Genomic DNA, 20194 nt, shown 5'->3' with positions numbered 1-20194 from the left:
GAACAAGTTACAAAAAATAGAGGTTGGCAAGAAATCGCATTGTGATCCCAGACACTTTTTTTTATGTTGATCTGTGAAAGTAAACTCTGATTTGAGTCCTTTCCCAGTTTGACGTAGTATTTGTGTAGTCTGCATGTTTAAGCTCCCTGCAGCTTATGAATCAGATACATAAAAGATTAGCTATTTCCCCCCCTACTCAAAGTAATGATAAAAGATCTTAAAATAAAAACAAAACCAATGACCCCCTTGGATAGCTGCAAGATATAGCAACATTCTGCAAACCATCTGACTTGCAGCTGTGAGAGGTGCTGTTGGCTGCTTGGTTTCAGCACCCTGGAGAGCAGATCCGTGGAGGCTTCCGACAGGACTGTGCGCATTCACAATTAGTTTCCTACTTACAGGGGGGTGCATTTGGATGCTGTATATGTCATACCACTCCAGAACACACACTATAAAATTCAGGGCTCCTCTTGAAAATATATAAGTAAAAACACACCCAGTGTAAGTGACTAATAAAATGTTTAAGGATGTATAAGTGAATCAATCTTAATAAGCTGTGATAACTTGTAATTGCAATGTTATTAGTGCATATGCTAATGTGATAGAATATAAATGTGCATAAACAATACAATGATACTGCGGCTCAAACCCTCCTAGAACTCTTTCTTTAGTTCTTCTACTTGCAGATAATCTTCAACATAGGGGAGATATGTTGGGCTGATACCGTGCTCCCGTACGTTGAAGAAAATGTGTTATACCACTGGCAGCACAGAGACACAGAGGAGAATTAAGACAGAGTTATTCACCTCTGACTGAAGGACCCCCAGCTCCTGCAGCCTAGTTAGAGAAGTTGGGTGGGACATTGGAGGTTCCCTAAAAGTTAGGGGGCAACCGCCCCCCCCTCCCAATAGTTGCACCCATGCATGCATTTGTGGTATAAATTATTGTTGTTCTAACTACATTGGTCACAAAAGAACCTGACAACTTCTGCAGTGTTTACCTTCACGACTTGAATATCTGCTTCGTTCGTCTTTGTTGGACATGTCTAAAGAAGAGGGTCTTGAAAGTTCATATAGGCAGGAGGAGTGGTTGAGTGGGTAAAGACAATGACACTGAGTTTTTGAGCTTGGGCTAGTCCCTGTGCCTCAGGCACCAATAAAATAAAATAATAAATTATATATATATACGCACACACACTATAAATATTTCATATTTAATATATTATAAATAAACAACCAAAACAAGTGCTGTCCAAAAAAGCCCGGTATATACCAATTTTCATCCAGTTGTGGTTACATTGTTTACATTGTTGGCATAGTAATCCAGGTAATTCCAAATTTAGACTTTTTTCTAGTTGTTTCTTAACATGCTTATTAAAAGTGTTATGTTAATGACAGAAATCTAGCTAGAAAATAGCTCTTACGTCTGTTCTGTTTAAATAGCAGTAGTAGGCAGAGAATCTGGTGTTAATAAATTGTTGCTAATGAAGTATGTTAATTTCTAAGGTTTCACACAATATCAACAGCGAATTGAAATATTTTCTGTATGACATTGTAATTCTGTTTTCTGGTGCATATTAAAGCTCGTCCCAGGAGTATACGAAAACGTCCCAAGCCTTGTTGATGAAGAAGTGAAAACGGCTGTAATCCGAGATACCCTCCGTCTCATGGATCCAGCGAGGAAGAAGAACAGCCCTAATCAGTGAGCGTTTCTTTCATCTCTTTTCCTTTTACCTCTCTTCCTTTCACCTTTCTCAGTCTCTAAACTCTTGTTATTGGCCATGGCACAATTTGCACAATAATTCAAGCTACCAAATTTCTTGAGGGCTGTACAGGAACAAGTTTATTTCGGCCACGCACACATTGAAGAAAGCATGAGGGAGTGGGGGGGAGGCTGATCTAAAAATGTAATCTGTGATACTTAAAAAAAAAAAGAAAATATAGTATCCGCAACGTTGTCCCACGATTGTCCCAAATAAACTGGGACATTTGGTAGCTTTAAGAATAAATGTATTCCATTATATACCACTTGCTACATTCATAGAGCTGTACATGTGAAATATTTGCCCATCTATTATGCTGCATTTGAGCAGCTGTTCTAAATCGGACCTGTTGGTTTTTTTCTTCTTCTGGTTGTGACATAATCACCACCTTTGATCCTAGACATGGATAACGTGATTAGGTTTTATTGAGGCATACAGAGGAATGTAGTGACTCTATTGCTCTTGGTGGTGATATGGACTCCTTTGTGGGCTGACATAAAAGGTTGCATATAAATGTTTAAAATGAGATTCAATTTAGGTTCTGTCTTCACCCCCCCCCCAGTGCATTTGGAGGGCAGTAACATGGGGACCTTTGTTACGTCATACAAATGACACATAGTTTGTTTGAAATTAATTTTGACACATTGTGTCATGTTGAATACCCGATTAATACAATTTAAATATAACAGCATATTGTTTGGGCTAATGCAGTAGCATGTAAAGTGACCGCCTCTGCAATCAGTTGAGTTTTATGGTCTTTTTACCAAACACATGCTGTGCATCTTGGCAATAACTACAAAAAAAAAGTCTTTATAAGACTGTTCCTATCTCAAAATATATGTATCAAATTACAAATTACGGTAAGATTTCATTTGCATATGCATTTTCAGTGCATAATCTTCCCTTAGTAATGTAGCAGGCTTCTTCACTTACCTAATTTATGGTAACATTAGCCCAAATCTTAAAATCAATCACAGATTTGTAGAATTGTCTGTGAATCTGTACTACTCCGATTCTTACACTATAGATTTATCTGATTGTTTGTATTTAATAGTATGTTAAGGAATGAAGTCTTGACTTCTTCATGCAATCTACATGACTTGATGATCAAACCTTCTGTAGCTTCTATGCATGTCATTTTCCTAGTGACTGTTCACTGTATCTTCTTAAAAACTCCATCTGGTGTCCTATTGTTTTCCAAATCTTTACATTTGGTGCATGGTGGTGGAGATTTTTTTTTTTGTCCCGGTCAACTTCATCCTTCCAGTTATTGCTAAATAGAGCTGTGTCTCTCCGTAAGAGGGCAAGTAATGCAAATGGGAATATCAGTGACTTAACATACAAACCATTTACTGGTTCGCCACTCGCGCGTCACTTGATGCCGGATTTTAGATAAGGGGGGGAAAAGGGGGCGCGAGCACAGGGGCTGCAAGACAGAGGGGGGGGGGGGGTTGGGGTGCAGCACACAAAGTTTACGCACCCCTGCTCTAAACCATGGGCCGCCAACAGGTCAGATTTTCAGGATATCCCTGCTTCAGCACAGGGGGCTCAGTCAAAATGACATCCCTAATACCTGGCCTGTTGGTGGCCCTTGAGGACTGCAGTTTTCCACCCGTGCTCTAAACATGTGAATTCATCATAACCACATGCATTGAAATCACTTGGGTGAGAACGACACCATTAGACTGATGATTCTGTCCTTGAAAGGACCATTGACTGATATTGGGTGTTAAAAAAAAAATATATCAATTTTTGTCCACTCCTTTTCTGTCGTTTAAACATGAGAAGAATAATATGATATTGATGATCGGATACAGTATGTTGCTCGGAAATCAAATAATGCTGTAGAAACATGAAAATGCAGCTGGACAAAAATGAATCCGTCACATGATTTGAAGAAGCAATTTAGTCGCATTTCTATATGGATTTGTTTTTGTTCATTAACATGATTTGAGTAAAACACTAAACTGGTAAGCATCTCAGTCAGAACCCGGGGGTCCCCGGTACCCCCAAAAAGTGCGGTTCGGCTCCATAGAACCCAGCAGTTTGAATTCTGTATAATTTTTTTTACTTTTTTTTAAAGGAGGTGGTTTTGCGCATTTTTAAAAAATATATTTTTATATAGGATTAAAGCAGGGGGTCTCCAGAGCCGAACCCTCGTTATTTTCAGCTCTGGGGACCCCCTGCTTCTGGAGATACTTACCTGCGAATTAGGTGACGGTAGCAGCTATCCTCGGCTACCAGAGTTCACACTATGTCTGCTGTTTAAAGATTTCGGGCCCTGCGGGCCAATAGGAGGCCCTGACATCATCGGTGCGGCTTCCTATTAGCCCATGTGCCGCGGGACTTTAACCTTTAAAGCCCAGCTTGCTCAGCCAGAGCAGTTACCGGGACCTACTTCGGAGGGAAGTAACTCTGGAAGTAGGGTTTCCCCAGAGATTAAATTATTGGGGTTCAGCTCCTGCTATGTAAAAAATGTTTTTTTTAAATTGCCGTTTTGGATTGCTTCTTTAAATGACACATTCTTAAAAACTCTAAATAGTGTATTGTGTTCTAGAGATTTCACCAGCAACAAAGGAAAGGGTTCTATACAATAAGGGCAGTTACAATGTGGAATTCATTACCCATGGAGAATGTGATGGCAGATACAATAGATATCTACAAAAAAAGGTTGGACACCTTTTTATAAAGGAAAGGTATACAGGGATATGCCAAATAAGTAAACATGGGAAGGTTCTTGATCCAGGGAGTAAGCTGATTGCCAATATTTGGAGTCAGGAAGGAATTTATTTCTCCCCTTATGAGACATCATTAAATGATCTGTCACTGGGGTTTTTTGTTTGCCTTCCTCTGGATCAATATACTGTAAGTACAAATATAGGATACAGTATCTGTCGTCTAAATATAGCATAGGTTGAACTTGATGGACGTGTGTCTTTTTTTCAACCTCATCTACTATTAACTATGTAACTCTCACCAGAAGTGATATTATAGTTTCAACAGCATCAGTACTTTTACACCACTTCTAAGATCAATCACGAGACAGATGATTGGAGAATGTAATTGCATGATCTGAAACAAAACCCTCAGTTTGTTCCCTGCATTAGGCAAGCATCTTCTCGGGGCAATTGACTGAAAATCGTTTTACAGAGGACTACATCAAACAAAGAAATTGTATTCCGAAGCCAATCCCAAAATCAAAGTGGTTTGCAAAATGCCAAGAAACAGATGTTCAGGGCTAATCAGTAGAAACACACATGCAGCCATTTTTTATGCACTTTCATTCAGCGGGCACGATGTTTGTTGCCAGGTTTGAATACACTTATAGATTTCGATACAAGTAGCAGAAAATGATCTGACAGCTGAGCAATGAGTAATTTTCAATTGCAGGCTGGACACAAGCACTGCTTCAAGTGATAACTTTGCCCACCAATCAATCAGCATTCAAACGTTTGTGCGTATATAAATACAAAAAAAATAAATAAAAAACATATTTCTATGATAAACAAAACCCTACTTATTTATCTAAATGGAATTGAAATGTTTGAAGATATTTTCCGAGAACGCTTTTGCAGAAAAGCAGATTTTAAATACGGGCTAAACTAGAAATGCTCTTTCCCTACTACTTGTTGAGAACCTTTCTGAAACATTCCACTTGTTTAGTAAGATAGTGTTTAAATGTTTTGCACAATAACAAACTCAACATATTTTTCTTCATAATAAATGTGTCCAATTTCAGTTCTAATAAATAAATCCTTACATATGTATTTTTTTGCAGTGTATCTGAAAGCGGCAATCCATGCAACCGCCCCCCACCCCTCCCCCCCATCTTGTTTATTTTGTTGTACATAGAATTGAAGCAAGGGGTCTCCATGGCAATGATGCGTCTCCATTGCAACCGGCGGCAAATGACGCCGTGGGGTTATGTGACGTCACGTTGCCATGGTAACGTGACGTCACACGACCCCACGCCGTCATTTGACGCCGGAGCCGTGCGGGGGGCGAGGGGGTACAAGCTGGAGAGGAGAGGAGAAAGGGGGGTAGAGTAGGAACCCTGAGATGGGTTAAGTAGACGTGGTTGATATGTTTTGGTTAAAAGATTGAACTAAATGACCCATACTTATGAGAAGAAAAAACATATAGAAATTAACTAAATCATTTGTCATATTGGACGTGCATCTGGGCTTCTGTATTTACTGCGGGTAAGGCTTCCACCGCATATATGGCTACAATATAGATCTGAAGTACTTTAAAGATGTTTTTATAGGTGTAATACATCTCACCGATTTTGTTTTACCCCGGGTGGTAAAAGATCTTTGTGACCAGAGATATATATATATAAACTTTGTGACCAGAGATATATATACACTTTACTGTGTATACACTCCTGAGTCTGCCATTGGACATATAGGGCAATGTGTTTCCCATGCTGCTTTTCTCAACAGAGAGCATGGGCTAGACCAAAAGTGGCACTGCAACTATAATGAATTTATACTGCTTAATAAAGCTGCTCCTCATTGCAGAATGTTAATGTGGAGCACACGCTGCTGTTTTAAAGGAGCATCTCTGTTGTAGCTGAAACTGAGCTATTAACAGACAGTGCTGGAGCAGACCGTACCTGATGCAGACAAATACCCGTACATTTCACTTAGTGGCTATTCAAGCTACCAATTCTGGGAATCCGTAGTATCTCAATGATTAATTATAAAGTGCTCTCCACAAATGACTGATCTGCTTAATGGATCATTCTGTGAGCCCGCCGGGAAGCAGCTTATATAATTCAGGTTCAACGTGGAACATATATTAAATCCGTCCACTTTGTTTATGATATTTATATCCCGGCATTCCAGGCTTGGATCACGGAATTGGAACACCAGGCCAAAGCAGCAGTTTTTCATGGTCATATTATTTTTTCGGTTACCAGTACAGGGGCCCCCTGATCTGAACAACATTAATGTAAGTTCCAGGGATGCCCTGGTTGCTTATCGGTAAAAGCAGCACCTTTCTGACACCTCCAGGGTCAATATAATGCTCGTATAAATCTCCCACATTACACTGGACAGTAGGAATTGCAGCTGGCTATTAACCCGTGTATAGCGGAGGATTTAAATACCAAGAAGTACTAGCGCTACTTTTAACGGTACGTATTTCGGGACACGGGGGTCCCTGGAGCTAGAATTAATAGCGTTCATCTTTTTGCTTCCAACTCCTAATAAACTAAAAATGGGTGGGGGCAGATCAGGGATTGTCTGTTGCTTTAAAACATTCAATGACTTTAATAGGGAATGTCGGGCAGACGATCGACCGCATATAGAATCAGCCCCAAAGTCTCCTTGTACCGTTTTATGCTAATGATCGTTTGTGTTGGAACAGGTAATACTATTATAAGTTCATGATCATGTTTAGTGAAGTCAAGGACATTCATGTGTGTCTATTCCGGAGCAGAAAGTAAGCAGAACAATCTCCAAGATAAACCTTCAGATCCCATTGGAGTGCCGGCTAACTCTGGCCAATGAGCGGAAACAAACTTTACCTTAACAATATCATTACAACTTTTCTTATAATGAATTTTACTTGGGGGAAGAAGAAGAAAAAAAGCTGTATATTTCCGCTGTCGCAGGCATCTGAAGTCAGTCTGCTGTGAAAGATTGTTATACTGATTTATGAAGGAATCCATCTGGACCTAACATTTTTTAAACCTTTACTTCTACAGGCAAATGATGCAAAGCATGACATGTTGCTGTGGTTACAAACAAGCCAAGCAGCTGACAAATCTAACATCCTTTGTGAAACACAATCAAGGCTAGGAAAACCTTTAGAGAAGTTTTGGCTGAGAGATCACATATAATGAGATTATCTTCTGATGAGATGAACCATTCTCATCTCTACAGAGCACAAATTCAGCCATTATAGATCTTGTCTAGGGATAATCTGGTTTCATATGATTTTATTACCGTGTACCAGGGTATCCTCTCCGCAGGATGTCGTATTCATAACCAATATTTCGCCTCTGGTCCCTCACAGATTGGTTTCCTAAAATCTAGTTTGCAATTCTGTCTGTTAATGGGATTAGGATACATTGATTGCATTTCTTTGGCGCCCTCCACCTCCGTGCTTTGAGTGGGTTGGAAACAAGTCAATCGGAATATAAAACGTACAATGATAACCTATAAAAGCACAAAACAGTTGATACCATTGGAATATTATGGACCATATTTACTAAGGTGTGCTGCTCTGACGAGGCTTCGGAAGTATACCTCTTTACAGCCCATTCAAGTGAAGAAGCTATAAGATGTCTTCTGGCATGGAAGGTTGAACACCGCTTAGGACAGGGGTGGGCAAAATGGGGGGCCGCAAGATTTTCAGGGGGGGGGGGGGCACGGCGGTTGCAGAGGCTCCTCGCCAAGGCATTTAAATTAAATGCCGGGGGAACTCGTGAGGCCTCTGCAACGTCCCTTACCTTGTCTTCGGCAACGCAGCATCACGTGACCCCCTCAGCGTCATTTGACGTCGAAGACAAGGAGGGGAAAGTTTGCGCACCCCTGGTTTAGGAAATATGGCCCTTTTTGTCTCTTTCACTTGAGCGGGGCCATAAAATGTCTTACGACGTAGCACTGCTTTGTAAATGTAGCCCTATTATCCTTCATGTACAATTGAATCTTAAAGGGCCCGTTCCTCCTAGGACCAAAGTGAACCAATGGCAGTGAAGTGTTTATTGGGTTCAATGTAGGTGTATGTACATCAAATTACTATTGCAGGGGCAGCCAACCTGACTGGGAGTTGGAGACAGAATTTACCTGTCTCATTGTCAAAGGGTCACAATAAGAAAAAAATTCAAATGAATACCTATAAACACTGACACAGAGCATAACCTGACGTGTCGGTGTATAGCGTCGTCAGGTATGCTCTGCACCAGTGTGTAGTGCTGCCTGGCTTCGTACTCTGTATCACAGAGTATAATCTAACGGCACTACATTCTAGAAGTCTTCAGGAAACTTGAGTGCAGGTACCATAAATACAAACACAAATAGTGCAATTTTGTCTCTTCCGAATGGGTCCAATGAATAACTGAATATAAAATTCACACGCACATGGTATAATTACCAAACAGGCATACATCCATTGCGGCACTGGACACCATGTGGACACTAGTTCCCACTGAACGGTGAATATCTCCGGGGTGAAGAAAGAAAATAGTAATGTAATAGTGCAGATTAATATGGTAAAAGAGTTTTATATAGTTATTTCTCAAAAGTGCACACTGTCAAAAAAACAGCTATCAGTAACAAGAGAAGAGAAGATGGATGGAGACTATGTTGCAAGCAATCTCACCGCCTCAGCATCGATCTCGGCGACCCTCGTGGAATCTCTACGTCACTTCCGGCGCTATGCTACTCGGATGCAGGGAGCTCCGTTGGATTGGCAGCTCTCTCGGCTTCTCTGTAGCCTGTCTCTGATCACAACTCAACGCGTTTCACCTACTGTATGTTTCTGCTTCGTCAGGAATTGTGATTGACATTTTAAGATGTAAGCTTTAAATACCCTGATTGGGATGTTTTCATTGGTGGAAATCTTTTTGGTGCGTTAGTGTATTCACCAATAGAAATACGGAGTGCTGATGACAGTACTAAATCAATGTCGCAGAATACATGAAAATTATACATGTTGGTTAAAATACTACATAGAACCTAACAATAGATGCTAAAGACACTAATATTTAAGACACAATCAATAATAATTAAAAGAGAACCGAATGTAAAAGCCCTAGTAAAACAATCAATTAACAAAAAATTACGAACAATTTATTCAAATATATTTAGATTAGTTATTATGTGTTGTGTGTGTGTGTGTGTGTGTGTGTGTGTGTGTGTGTGTGTGTGTGTGTGTGTATATATAGAAAACAAAAACATAGACTTGCAGCGCCAAATAGTAAATGTAGGATCAATAGTGTATGACAATAATTGATGAGGGCCTAATAAAACCCCACTATTAATAAAATGTGCCAGATACAAACACCACATAAAAACAAAGAGACAAACAACATATAAGACAAGGAAGGATAGGACTGGATAGGGAAAGAGACACAAAAGGAAAAAGGGAAAGGATGGGAAAAAGCCAAAAAAATAAAACTTTAAAAATAACAATAAAAACACCGGCACTTCCGAACAGTTATCTGCAGGATCAACCACCTTCCTCGATACTTCTAAAAACCAGAAAGGGACAGCGTGGGCTCCATAGTGTAAAAAGTATAAGGTTATAATGTCACGAGCTAAAATCGGGTCACCTACAACAGAAAAATACCAGAACTTTGCGCATATTTACTGAATTGTTGTAAGTGACCTGAATTTAGCTCGTGACATTAAAACCTTATACTTTTTACACTATGCAGCCCGCGCTGTCCCTTTTTGTTTTAGATATATATATATATATATATATATATATATATATATATATATATATATATATATATATATATATATATATATAGATAGATAGATAGATAGATGTAATATCCAGGAGATAAAAGTGAAAGAAAGAAAAATAGTAGCGTACTGCCAAGAGAGCAAGGTTGCAGTTGTAATAAAATTATTTATTGAAAAACATTACCCAAAGAAGGTTCAGGAACCCTCCTACACGTTTCACACCTTCCCAGTGCTTTATCAAGGAGTTCCAAGTATAGGGTCATTGAGGAGGATATATCAATGTTTAGAGGCTCTCTTTAAATTTGTATGCTTCCCTATTATATTCGGTAATACAAGTAAAGGATGATTTAAAATGGTGTTCTTGTCGACTATCTTTCTTATTGGGATTAATAAGGGTTTGTCTCTCTAACTTATTACTCCTTTCTAAGGCAGATTCAACCATATGTTTATCACAATTCCTATCTAAAAAGCATTATTTTAACATCTCAGACTGTTGTCTGTGTGTCATTATTGGTACAGTTTCTTCTTACCCTTCTAAACTGTACGAACAGAATATTAGAAAGCCATCAAGGATGGCGACAACTGGAATTTAAGATCAACTTGTTTGAAAAACGTTTTTGTTTTTATTGTGTGGTTTTCAATGTATATAGTCGAGTCCAGGAATGCCAATTCAGAATTGTTTGAATTCTGATATATCTGATATATATTCTTAAAAATAATTTGAATTAAGATATACTAAGTATCTTTCCAAACGGGTATGGTCTCATTTCCATAAACAATATGTCATCTATGAATCTCTGCCAGAGGACCAGGTTCGCACCCCATCAGCCAAATGTGATCCTTTCCCCACATGCCCAAGAAAAGATTAGCGTAACTGGACACGAACCTGGTCCCCATGGTGGTACCACACAATAGGAGATAGAAATTGTCATCGAGCCCCAAAAAGTTATCATGTAAAATAAAATCAATGTCGGTGTATAGTGCGGAGTATAACTTCACGGCATTATACACTGACAGAGTATGTAGCCAACGGCACTACACACTGACACAGGACATAACCTGACGGCATGGTATAACTTGACACAGAGTACAAGTGGGAGTGGAAAGAGTGTGTGACACATGGGGAGCGGGGAAAAAGAGGGTGACAAATGGGGAGGGAGTGACAAATGGAGAGGGGGTAAGAGAGCGTTACCTATGAAGGGAGTGAAACATGGAGAGGGGGAGGAAGAGGGTGTGACACATGGGGTTAGGGGGTGACGTGGGGAGTTGGGACAAGGGGGCGGTAGGGGCATTTGGAGGGGACAAGGGGGTGACAGGAGAGACAACGGGGGCATCGGAGTGATTGTCCCTACCTTGCTCTCCAGTCTCCACAGCCAGCATCACATGGAGCTCTCAGCAGACAGGGTGTATACTCACTGTATCCTGTGCTGCTTGGGAGCCTACAAGGGGTTGCTGGTCCAGGAGAGGAGCTGGCTAGGGTGCGCTCTGGCTTCTCTTCCATGTCTCTATGGTCTCTGCACTGTCTGCAGTCGGAGCCCCCATTCTTGTTGTTTTTTTCTCCCATCAGGGGCCGCACATGAAGCGCTGAGGGGCCGCATGTGACCCTTGGGACACAGGTTGGCCACCCCTGTACTATTGGTATGTTTTCCCTATTTATTTATTTTTTTTACATTCAGTGTTTCAATGATGACTGTTCTACTGGTAAATTATCAGTTACAGTAGAATACATTTTTTTATCTAAAACACGTACATCTACTTCATTGTAAAACTTGAATGGTCGGCATACTTTTAGGCCGCAAAACCCCTTTCGAGTTCATGCAGTGCAAATGAATGCCACGTTTTGATGAGTTTATTCCCCACACTAAGACTAAAGTCACAGATCCGCTCTTGTTTTTGTGATCTTCTGGTTCTATCTCTAGGTCATTAGTCACAAGGCATGTCTGCCTTCCCAGTGACAAACTCAGGGAAATTAATATTCCTGGTTTCTTTAAACGATCTTCTGTATATTGTAATTGAAACCAAATTGATAGCATTTATGAAGGCTGGAAACCGCTCCACAGCCAGCAACTGATTGCTCAAATTTTGACACGGTCAGAAAAAAAAAATCAAGCAGGGAAAATTGACGGATCGCGGAAAAAATATCCCAATTTGATTGGCCTTCTGTGGTGCAGTGTGTCACAAAACGCTCTTCAAAGAGAAAAGAACAGACCTGCTCTTCCATTTCATCTTGTCTCGTCTAATTAACCTCTGAATATATATTTCCACAAGCAGTGAGCCACTAAAACCACATTTTTTTAAAATGATAGTTTCATGCATTTACTTCATGTCAAATGCCTGAAGTCGTCTGCTCTACATTTGTTCCCGTTTTAATGTTCTGCGAGGAGAGAACTACAGCACTGTGGGATGAATGTACCAGGCGTCATGAATTTGGCCTGAGAGCATCAGGAAGATGTAGTCGGGAGAGACAAGTTGTAGATTAAAAACTCATTATTAGGAAAAGATGCAGCTTAATGATGTGACATTAATATGGCTGCAGTATGAGAGTTTTGCCACTTATGAGAATTTAATAGATTGTTTTAAATATTCACCACATTGTGTATCCATTCGGCATTAAAGGGACAATTCCTATGAGGACCAAAGTTAACTAATTCCAGTGACATGTTTAAGGGGTCTCGTCCTTGTAATTGATACCTTTTGTATTGGTTCTTTGATAAGGACAGGGGGTGATAAGGGCAAAGAAAACACTTGATTGACAAACACTTCCCTATTCAGAGCCCCTAAGAAATTCAGCAGTCCGACTGCGGGATTGTACATTTCAATAAATAGCACCAACCTCAAAAAGAGATTAGTTCTACTCATGGATCAAATGTCTGACCTTAAGCTGTAGGCAAGAAGTAATTATGCCTTTATTGTGCTGCCATGTTCATTGCACCATACACTGCCGGTTCTGTACAAGAAATTAAACCTATAGAAGTGTATCCAGGTCAATCGTGTCCAAGAACGTAAGCAGTGTCTGCCGTAGTACGGGGATAAATGCCTTCCACCTCTTATTTAAGGAACCAAATGCATACTCCTAATTCCTGCAGTGTTAAATATAATTTATTCTTTGCATTACTTTCATATACGTGTGAATGCCTCCAATTACTTGTTGCAGTTGAGCTGCGTTTCCCCATTAGCAGTAATGTAGTCCTTGCCCTGTTGCCATCAACTGGGTTGAAAGTAGGAGCATCGCGCACCACTTGTTCAGCGCCGTAATGATGACCGTGCATAATGCATTGTTCCTTTCAAGCATATGGCAAAATCCAACAAAGCAAGAGTTCCAGGCTATTTTATCTTTAAGTTAAAACCCCAGAATTGTTTATCTGCCTCTCAATGAAGGTTGGGGTTCTCTAAGCATCCTGAGGCTTCATGTATCACTGTCATGTTTCATTAGTAAGTGTGACGTTAATATTAGCATGTAGTAAAAAGTATCATGAACAGAATATGAGTGCAAATCACTGGATGTCTCTATCCTGCGCACTAACGTATGTGCTTTCTTCTTGTTGGTTTCTTTCCTCCTTTCCATTTAAAGCATTGGTTATCTCCAACAACAACAAAAAACCCGGAAAAGTTAAACTAACTTAATATTTTTTCAGCTATTTTGATTTCAAAGTATTTTCTATTTGAGTTCCAAACTACTGCTCTTTGTGATTTAGCTGCATCTATCTGCCTGGATATCAAGATCCCAAATAAGATCATAAGCGTAATAGAAAATATACGTGTGTATTTTAATTTCTAGGTACTGAGCTGCGAATACTGCAGTTCAATGTATGAATACACATCCTGTTGTTACATTTCCAGTGTATTGTCCATGTGACCTGCATTATTTATGGTTCTGATGTATTTCCACTTCTATCTGCATGCATGACTTGTGCAGTGGCTAGGTCAGTGTTTTTCAACTAGGCATCCTTTGGTTCCCCGGGCATCTCCCTAAAGGGTTTCCTGCAATTTCCAGGTCATTTGAAAATTGTACCAAATACAGAAAAATTTACAATGCATCTGATCTCAGACACGCCATTAGAGAGAGTTGGGGTCCCTAACAGTGAATCTGATCTCAGACGCACTATTAGAGAGGCTTGGGGTTCTTTACAATTTATCTGATCTCAGATGCGCTATTAGAGAGAGTTGGGGTTCTTTACAATTTATCTGATCTCAGATGCGCTATTAGAGAGGATTGGGGTTCTGTACAATGCATCTGATCTCAGACGCGCTATTAGAGAGGGTTGGGGGTCCTTACAATGCATCTGATCTCAGACGCGCAAATAGGGAGGGTTGGGGGTCCTTACAATGCATCTGATCTCAGGCGCGCTATTAGAGAGGGGGTTCCACAGAATTTCACAAAATAATTATAGGGTTCCTATAAAGGTTGTAAACCACTGGATTAGGTTACTAAAAACATCATATCCATATTTCTCTAGTCTACTTTTGGATATGGCAAAGCAAAAGACCAAGATTTTTTTTAAAACAGAGCAGCAGTATAATAATATTGCTGAAATGCAAATCATTTTGAATACAATGGGGGAGATTCTATAAGCTCTGTTACAGGTTATCGCACTGCTATTCAATCAATTGCAGTGATCGCGGTGTGATAACCCGTATCCGGGCTTAATTAATCCAGGAGAATGTGGCTTTTATTAAAATTGATGCAAGGTTAAAACACAATGTGGTATTGAACTATACAAGTGAGACGAGCATGTTAAAGGGGCAATGTAGGAGATGTGTGCAGAGGTTTAAAAGTGGAGTCGTAGTTTAGGGGGAAATCAAAATAGGCTTTTTATTAGCCGGTGGGTTTACACAACAAAAACACAGCTTAGGTTTCAGCAAAAAGGGAACAGCAGAATACACAGACCTAACTCCTATAGGGAACTGTGAATAGCTTCAGTCTTTATTCCCCATCTGATGGTTGGGGAGCTAGACTCCTTCCCAATGATAAATTACAATACTTCGAGGTGGTGGTCAGTTACCTTTGGGCCCCAGCTTCCTCCAATCTGGCTAGGAGGGGCAGGGGGATAGGAGGGGGGGCGTGGGGGGGGAGAGGAGTCCCAGTGCAAGTTTCTCTCCACAGCGGTCCGGGGTCCAGTACTTTCCTGGATTAGAGATAAGTAGTCCCCGCGTGATCTCTTCAGCAGTGCAGGGTGTCTCCCTGGACTAGAGGTCTGCAGGCTGGTCAACCAGTTCCCTGCTGGACTCGGTGGCTAATGATGATAGGGTTTTACATCAAAGCCTTTAGACAGGGAAGAGACCCTGTCACAGGCAATACCTCCTAGGACCAACGTGATCCAATTTCACTGACCTGTTTAAGGGGTCTGATCTGGGTATGTGATCATTTTTCTTTTTTTATTCAAATCTGACACTTAAAACAATTAAAATAATGTTAAGCTTATAAGTGAGACTTGTGAGAGGTTTGATTTCCTCTGGCTGCTCCCTTGTGTGTGATGTCACTGTGTGATCAGCAAGCACGTGCACAGCCAGATCGCCCCACCCCTTAACTGTATTGGCTCTCTTAAAAGGTCAGGGTGGAATAAGGGGAAAGAAAACACTTGATTAACAAACATATACTGTAAGTACAAATATAGGATCAAGAATCTGTTGTCTAAATTTAGCATACAGTAGGTTGAACTTGATGGAAGTATTGTTCAACCTCATCTGTTATGTAACTATGTAACTATGTAACTATGTAACTATGCAATTCAGAGGCACTTAAGAAATTCAACTGTCCAGCACTGAGATTGCGCTTTAAAGTGCTGCAACTATACACTCGATCTATAAATAAGATCCTATGAGCAACCTAGTAAATGTCTAATTTATGGCCTCAGCACCTAAGCAAGATGAAGAAATGTTTACAGTAGGGTTAATCGAGTCTCATTACATAAATAGACATTAGGCCTGTGTGCAATGTATCGGTTCTAGTAGATGGCGCTTGCGGTTAGATACACAGTTACGCCACATGCTTGACTCTGTTTGCATTCACCTTACATGAGACGGCATTAGTCCGTTTCCATGTTATCCCCTTCAAGGTGGAGAAGATCTCCGAAAATGTTCCCAATTTATTGGACCGTGTAAAGAAGCTGAGAAAGACTGAAGGGAATCCGTTTTGCCCATGTTAACAGCACTTTAATTAAAAATATAATTAAGGCAGGTTATACACTACCTAGATTACTGTAAAACCCAGTTGTAAGAAGTAGGATATCTGTAAAACAATTTTCACGTCGGTGTTAATCCATGTCTTCCTTGAAATAACACTAGGATAATCTAGATTAAAAAGTTTAACTAGTAATGATTTCTTAATTATAGGCAATTTATTCCTGTTTGGGAGGGAGAAAAAAAGTCGAACTGGCACCACAGTCTCTTAGCCTGGCTGAGATTTAAATTCGAGCTGTAAATTGAGCATACTCTGCTATCAGATATTAGTTGAACATCATTCCAGTGGTTCTTAATTGGAAGCCATGTATCTCATTGCGGGTTTATTCATTTCAAATGTCTTTTTGAAGATCGTTTGCGATTATCATGCATTTTCCTCCCAGCATTAATGATTTGCTTCCCCGTTGTGCAGAATGGAAATATTTGAGTCCCTGTTTAATATTTGCTAATTAGTCTGCAGAAAACAAAACAAATTGTTTTTTCATGAAAATAACTTGCCTTTACGGGTAGACCATTTATCTTTTGGAGTTATCATTTTAATTTCAACATCTGTGGCAGTCTTCTTTAAAGAGGCAATTCCTATTAGGACTAAAGATGACGAATGGCCATAAAATGTTTAAGGCAGGGATCCAACTCCAGTTCTCAAGCCCCTTTTCTTCCTACCTAGATGGGGAGGATTTGTAGGGGGGCTTTTAAAAAAAATTCAGGGACATTTTTTTTCTGGGGGGATGGGAGGGACATCCTTATTAGTGCTTGCCTAAGGACGGCATATACCCTAGGGATGACCTGGGGGGGGGGATAGAGCGGGGAGAGAGAGTGTGTGCGTTAGTCCGTCTTCTCTTCAGAACTGTATGTAACCCTGTTTCCCCCACCCAGTCTCACATAGGGCCTATCTCTGGGAAACTCGCTCTGGTTACATGGTTTAGTGTGGTGCAAACCTTCTGGTAACAGGGGACCCTGGGTCTTCCGCATGGTGGTATAGGGGAATGACAGGACAGGCTTCTGGGGTCTTGCCCGAATAGTATTCCCAGGTGCAGCGCCTCCATCTCTTGCAGCCCCCAGCGGTATGGGGAAGAAGTCTCTGCAGAAGAATCTCTTTCTCCTCCTCCCAATAGACGTCACTCTCAGGCAGGAGCTATAATAAAACACAGTGGCCTTTAAGTTCCAATACAACGGCTCGCCGCACGAACACATTGCTCAGCTGATCCTGCGAAATGTTTGTCGATCATTTCCGGGCTATTTTCATCGGCGTTCTTCCAGAGACCTTGAACCGCGAACATCAATGAGAAACCCGATCCATAGAATCGTGATCTGTTGTTTGGCAAACCGTGCTTTGCTGCCTGCGTGTGTCTGGGACGGTGTCCTTTCAAACTGTATGTAAGAAATCTTCAAAAAGGCTCAAGGGCCGCATGCGTGTACTTCAAATCTGTAATTATTTGTTGAATGTCTCCTCAAGCGTGTTTTTTTTTTTTTTATGTTGGAAATGTTTATATCGGGAGTGGCCAACTCCAGTCCTCAAGGGCCACCAACAGGTCAGGTTTTCAGGATATCCCTGCTTCAGCATAGGTGGCTCAACCAGTGGCTCAGACTTTGACTGATTGAGCCTCCTGTGCTGAAGCAGGGATATCCTGAAAGGCTGACCTGTTGGGGGCATTAAGAGTTGAGAACACCTGGTTTAAGGGGTTATATCTGGGGGACGGTATCATTATTTTAAAGTTGACTTATAAACATGATGGCGTGAAACTTGGGAGGGGTTTGATTCCCACTGGCTGCTCCCTTTTGTCTGATGTCACTGTGTTCAGCAAGAGTTTACACAGGCAAAGCCCCCATTTCCCCCACTGCCCTTAGCCAGAGTCCCACCTCCCCTTATCTTTATGGGTTCTCTGATGAGGGTGAAGAAAACAGTTGATTGACACATATTTCTTAATTGAGAGGCCCCTAAGAAAGGCGATTTGTTCCAGAAAAACAAAAAAATCTTTGATTTTATCATGGTTAGGTTAAAAGAATCCAAGCTATGCGAGATCACAATTTTACCTCATGAATTAATCGACCATCACTTCCTTGTGAATTTATTTCCCCTAAACCTTACAAGGGTACAGCATATAATAGCGTATGACCAATCTGCGAATATTTAACAATTTACAGCAATTTTGCTGCTACAGGTCAGCAGTTTTTACATTTTAGGGAACTACAGTATTGAAGTTTTCATTGGAAAAAAAAAATCACCCATTCTCGCTGTGTCATAATATCGTGAATATGTGATGGCAATGTTTAATTTTCTTTATAAGCAAATGCGCATAAATAGGGATACATTCTGTATACTCCAAAGTGTCAGTTCGGGCCATTATCAGATGAAAATCCCCATTGATGTCAAAGGGAATTTTCGGACGAAAATGGCTTGATGGCAGCTTTGGAGTATATAGAATTTACACCCTAGACCTCTATGTATTAATCCTCATACTTGTGGAATAACCTCTGTGTTGTATTAGGTGTTCCTTATCCCTGGTTATTAAGTGTTCTGCTTAATTATTTGTAGGGTTTAGTATTGCGATTTGTAATGTTTCATATTCGAAAACTTGGCCCAGGTCAGTCTTGAAGTAGAATGTTCTCAGCGTCGCCATCACATGGTAAGCAAACAAGTAAATGCAACAGAAACAAAAATCACTATTCGTTTATAATGTGATGGGAGAACTTCAACATCAATCCCTAAACGCCCCCTACGTTCTGCCCACGACATCTGCCTTTCCTCCTGCCTTATTACCTCCTCTCACTCTGCAAAATGTCTTCCATGCTGCCCCCTCTCTCTGGAATCCCCCACCACGCACCATCAGACTCTCCCCCAGCTTTCAGGCCTTTTAAAAACTCCCTGAAAACTCTCCTTTTCAAGGAAGACTATTTGCCGTACCTCTAACATCCAACTCCATTGGGAACAGCTGTGTGGCTTGACCAATCTCCAGGCTATGCAACACCCCCTAACATCCTCACTCTTAATGGGATCAGCTGTTGGGCTGGACCATATTCCAACCTGAGGTATTCTCCATCCCACAGTGAGCGGCCACTTTACCTTTTGTTCCAACATTGTCCCTCATTCCCTCTAGAGCAGGGGAGCACAATCTTTTTTTCCTTGCGCCCCCTGCCAGCTGCTCCCCTCTCTCCACGCCCCCCCCCCTCTTACCTTGGCTTCGGCGTCACGTTGCCATGGCGACGCATCTCCAGAAGCAAGGTAAGTGCAGTTTGCAGAGGCTTTCGCCGCTTCCCCGGCACTTAATTTAAGTGCCTTCGGGAAGCGTGCGGGGCCTCTTTAAACCCCGTACCCCCCCCCCCCCGCAGACAATCTCGCACCCCCCAGTTTGCGCACCGCTGCTCTAGAGTGTAAGCTCTCACGAGCAGGGACCTGGTCACCTTCTGTATGTGCATGTTTGTCCTTATTTGTATGCAACTCTGTTTATGTAATTATCAAATATCTGTACCCCCATTGTACCGCGCGACGGAATATGTTGACGCTTTAGACGTAAAGAATAATAAACTCGGGGAGATACATTGACTTTGCATATGGTAACATCTCCTGACAGCAAAAATGTTATTATGATATCAATATGTTAATGTACTGTAAATCTCAATTAATAAATTACTCAATTGGATAAAGTATGGATAAGGTTCTCTTTCACGCTAAACACTTCACAACAACCAAGTGCTTGGACACGGTGAATATCTAGAGAAAATAATTGGTTGTATCAGATTTTCGTAAACGTTATTGGCAGGGATTCACGTATCTACGATACTGGGTATTGCAGCGTGATCATGTGGTAACTGCCATTGACTTGAATCG

General features: G+C 40.9%; 1 protein-coding gene across 4 annotated transcripts in view; it reads left to right on the top strand.

Moving 5' to 3' along the window:
- TTLL11 (tubulin tyrosine ligase like 11) overlaps window positions 1–20194 on the top strand; it is a 152383-nt gene that overhangs the window by 52437 nt on the left and 79752 nt on the right. For all 4 annotated transcript variants that reach the window (XM_075578980.1, XM_075578978.1, XM_075578979.1 and 1 more), the window contains one exon: window positions 1583–1701. In XM_075578980.1, coding sequence (XP_075435095.1) covers window positions 1583–1701 — 119 coding nt within the window. The remainder of the gene's footprint in view (window positions 1–1582; window positions 1702–20194) is intronic.

This window comes from Ascaphus truei, chromosome 21, assembly GCF_040206685.1.
Source record: "Ascaphus truei isolate aAscTru1 chromosome 21, aAscTru1.hap1, whole genome shotgun sequence".
NCBI lineage: Eukaryota > Metazoa > Chordata > Amphibia > Anura > Ascaphidae > Ascaphus > Ascaphus truei.
This window is presented reverse-complemented; position numbering and strand designations above follow the sequence as displayed.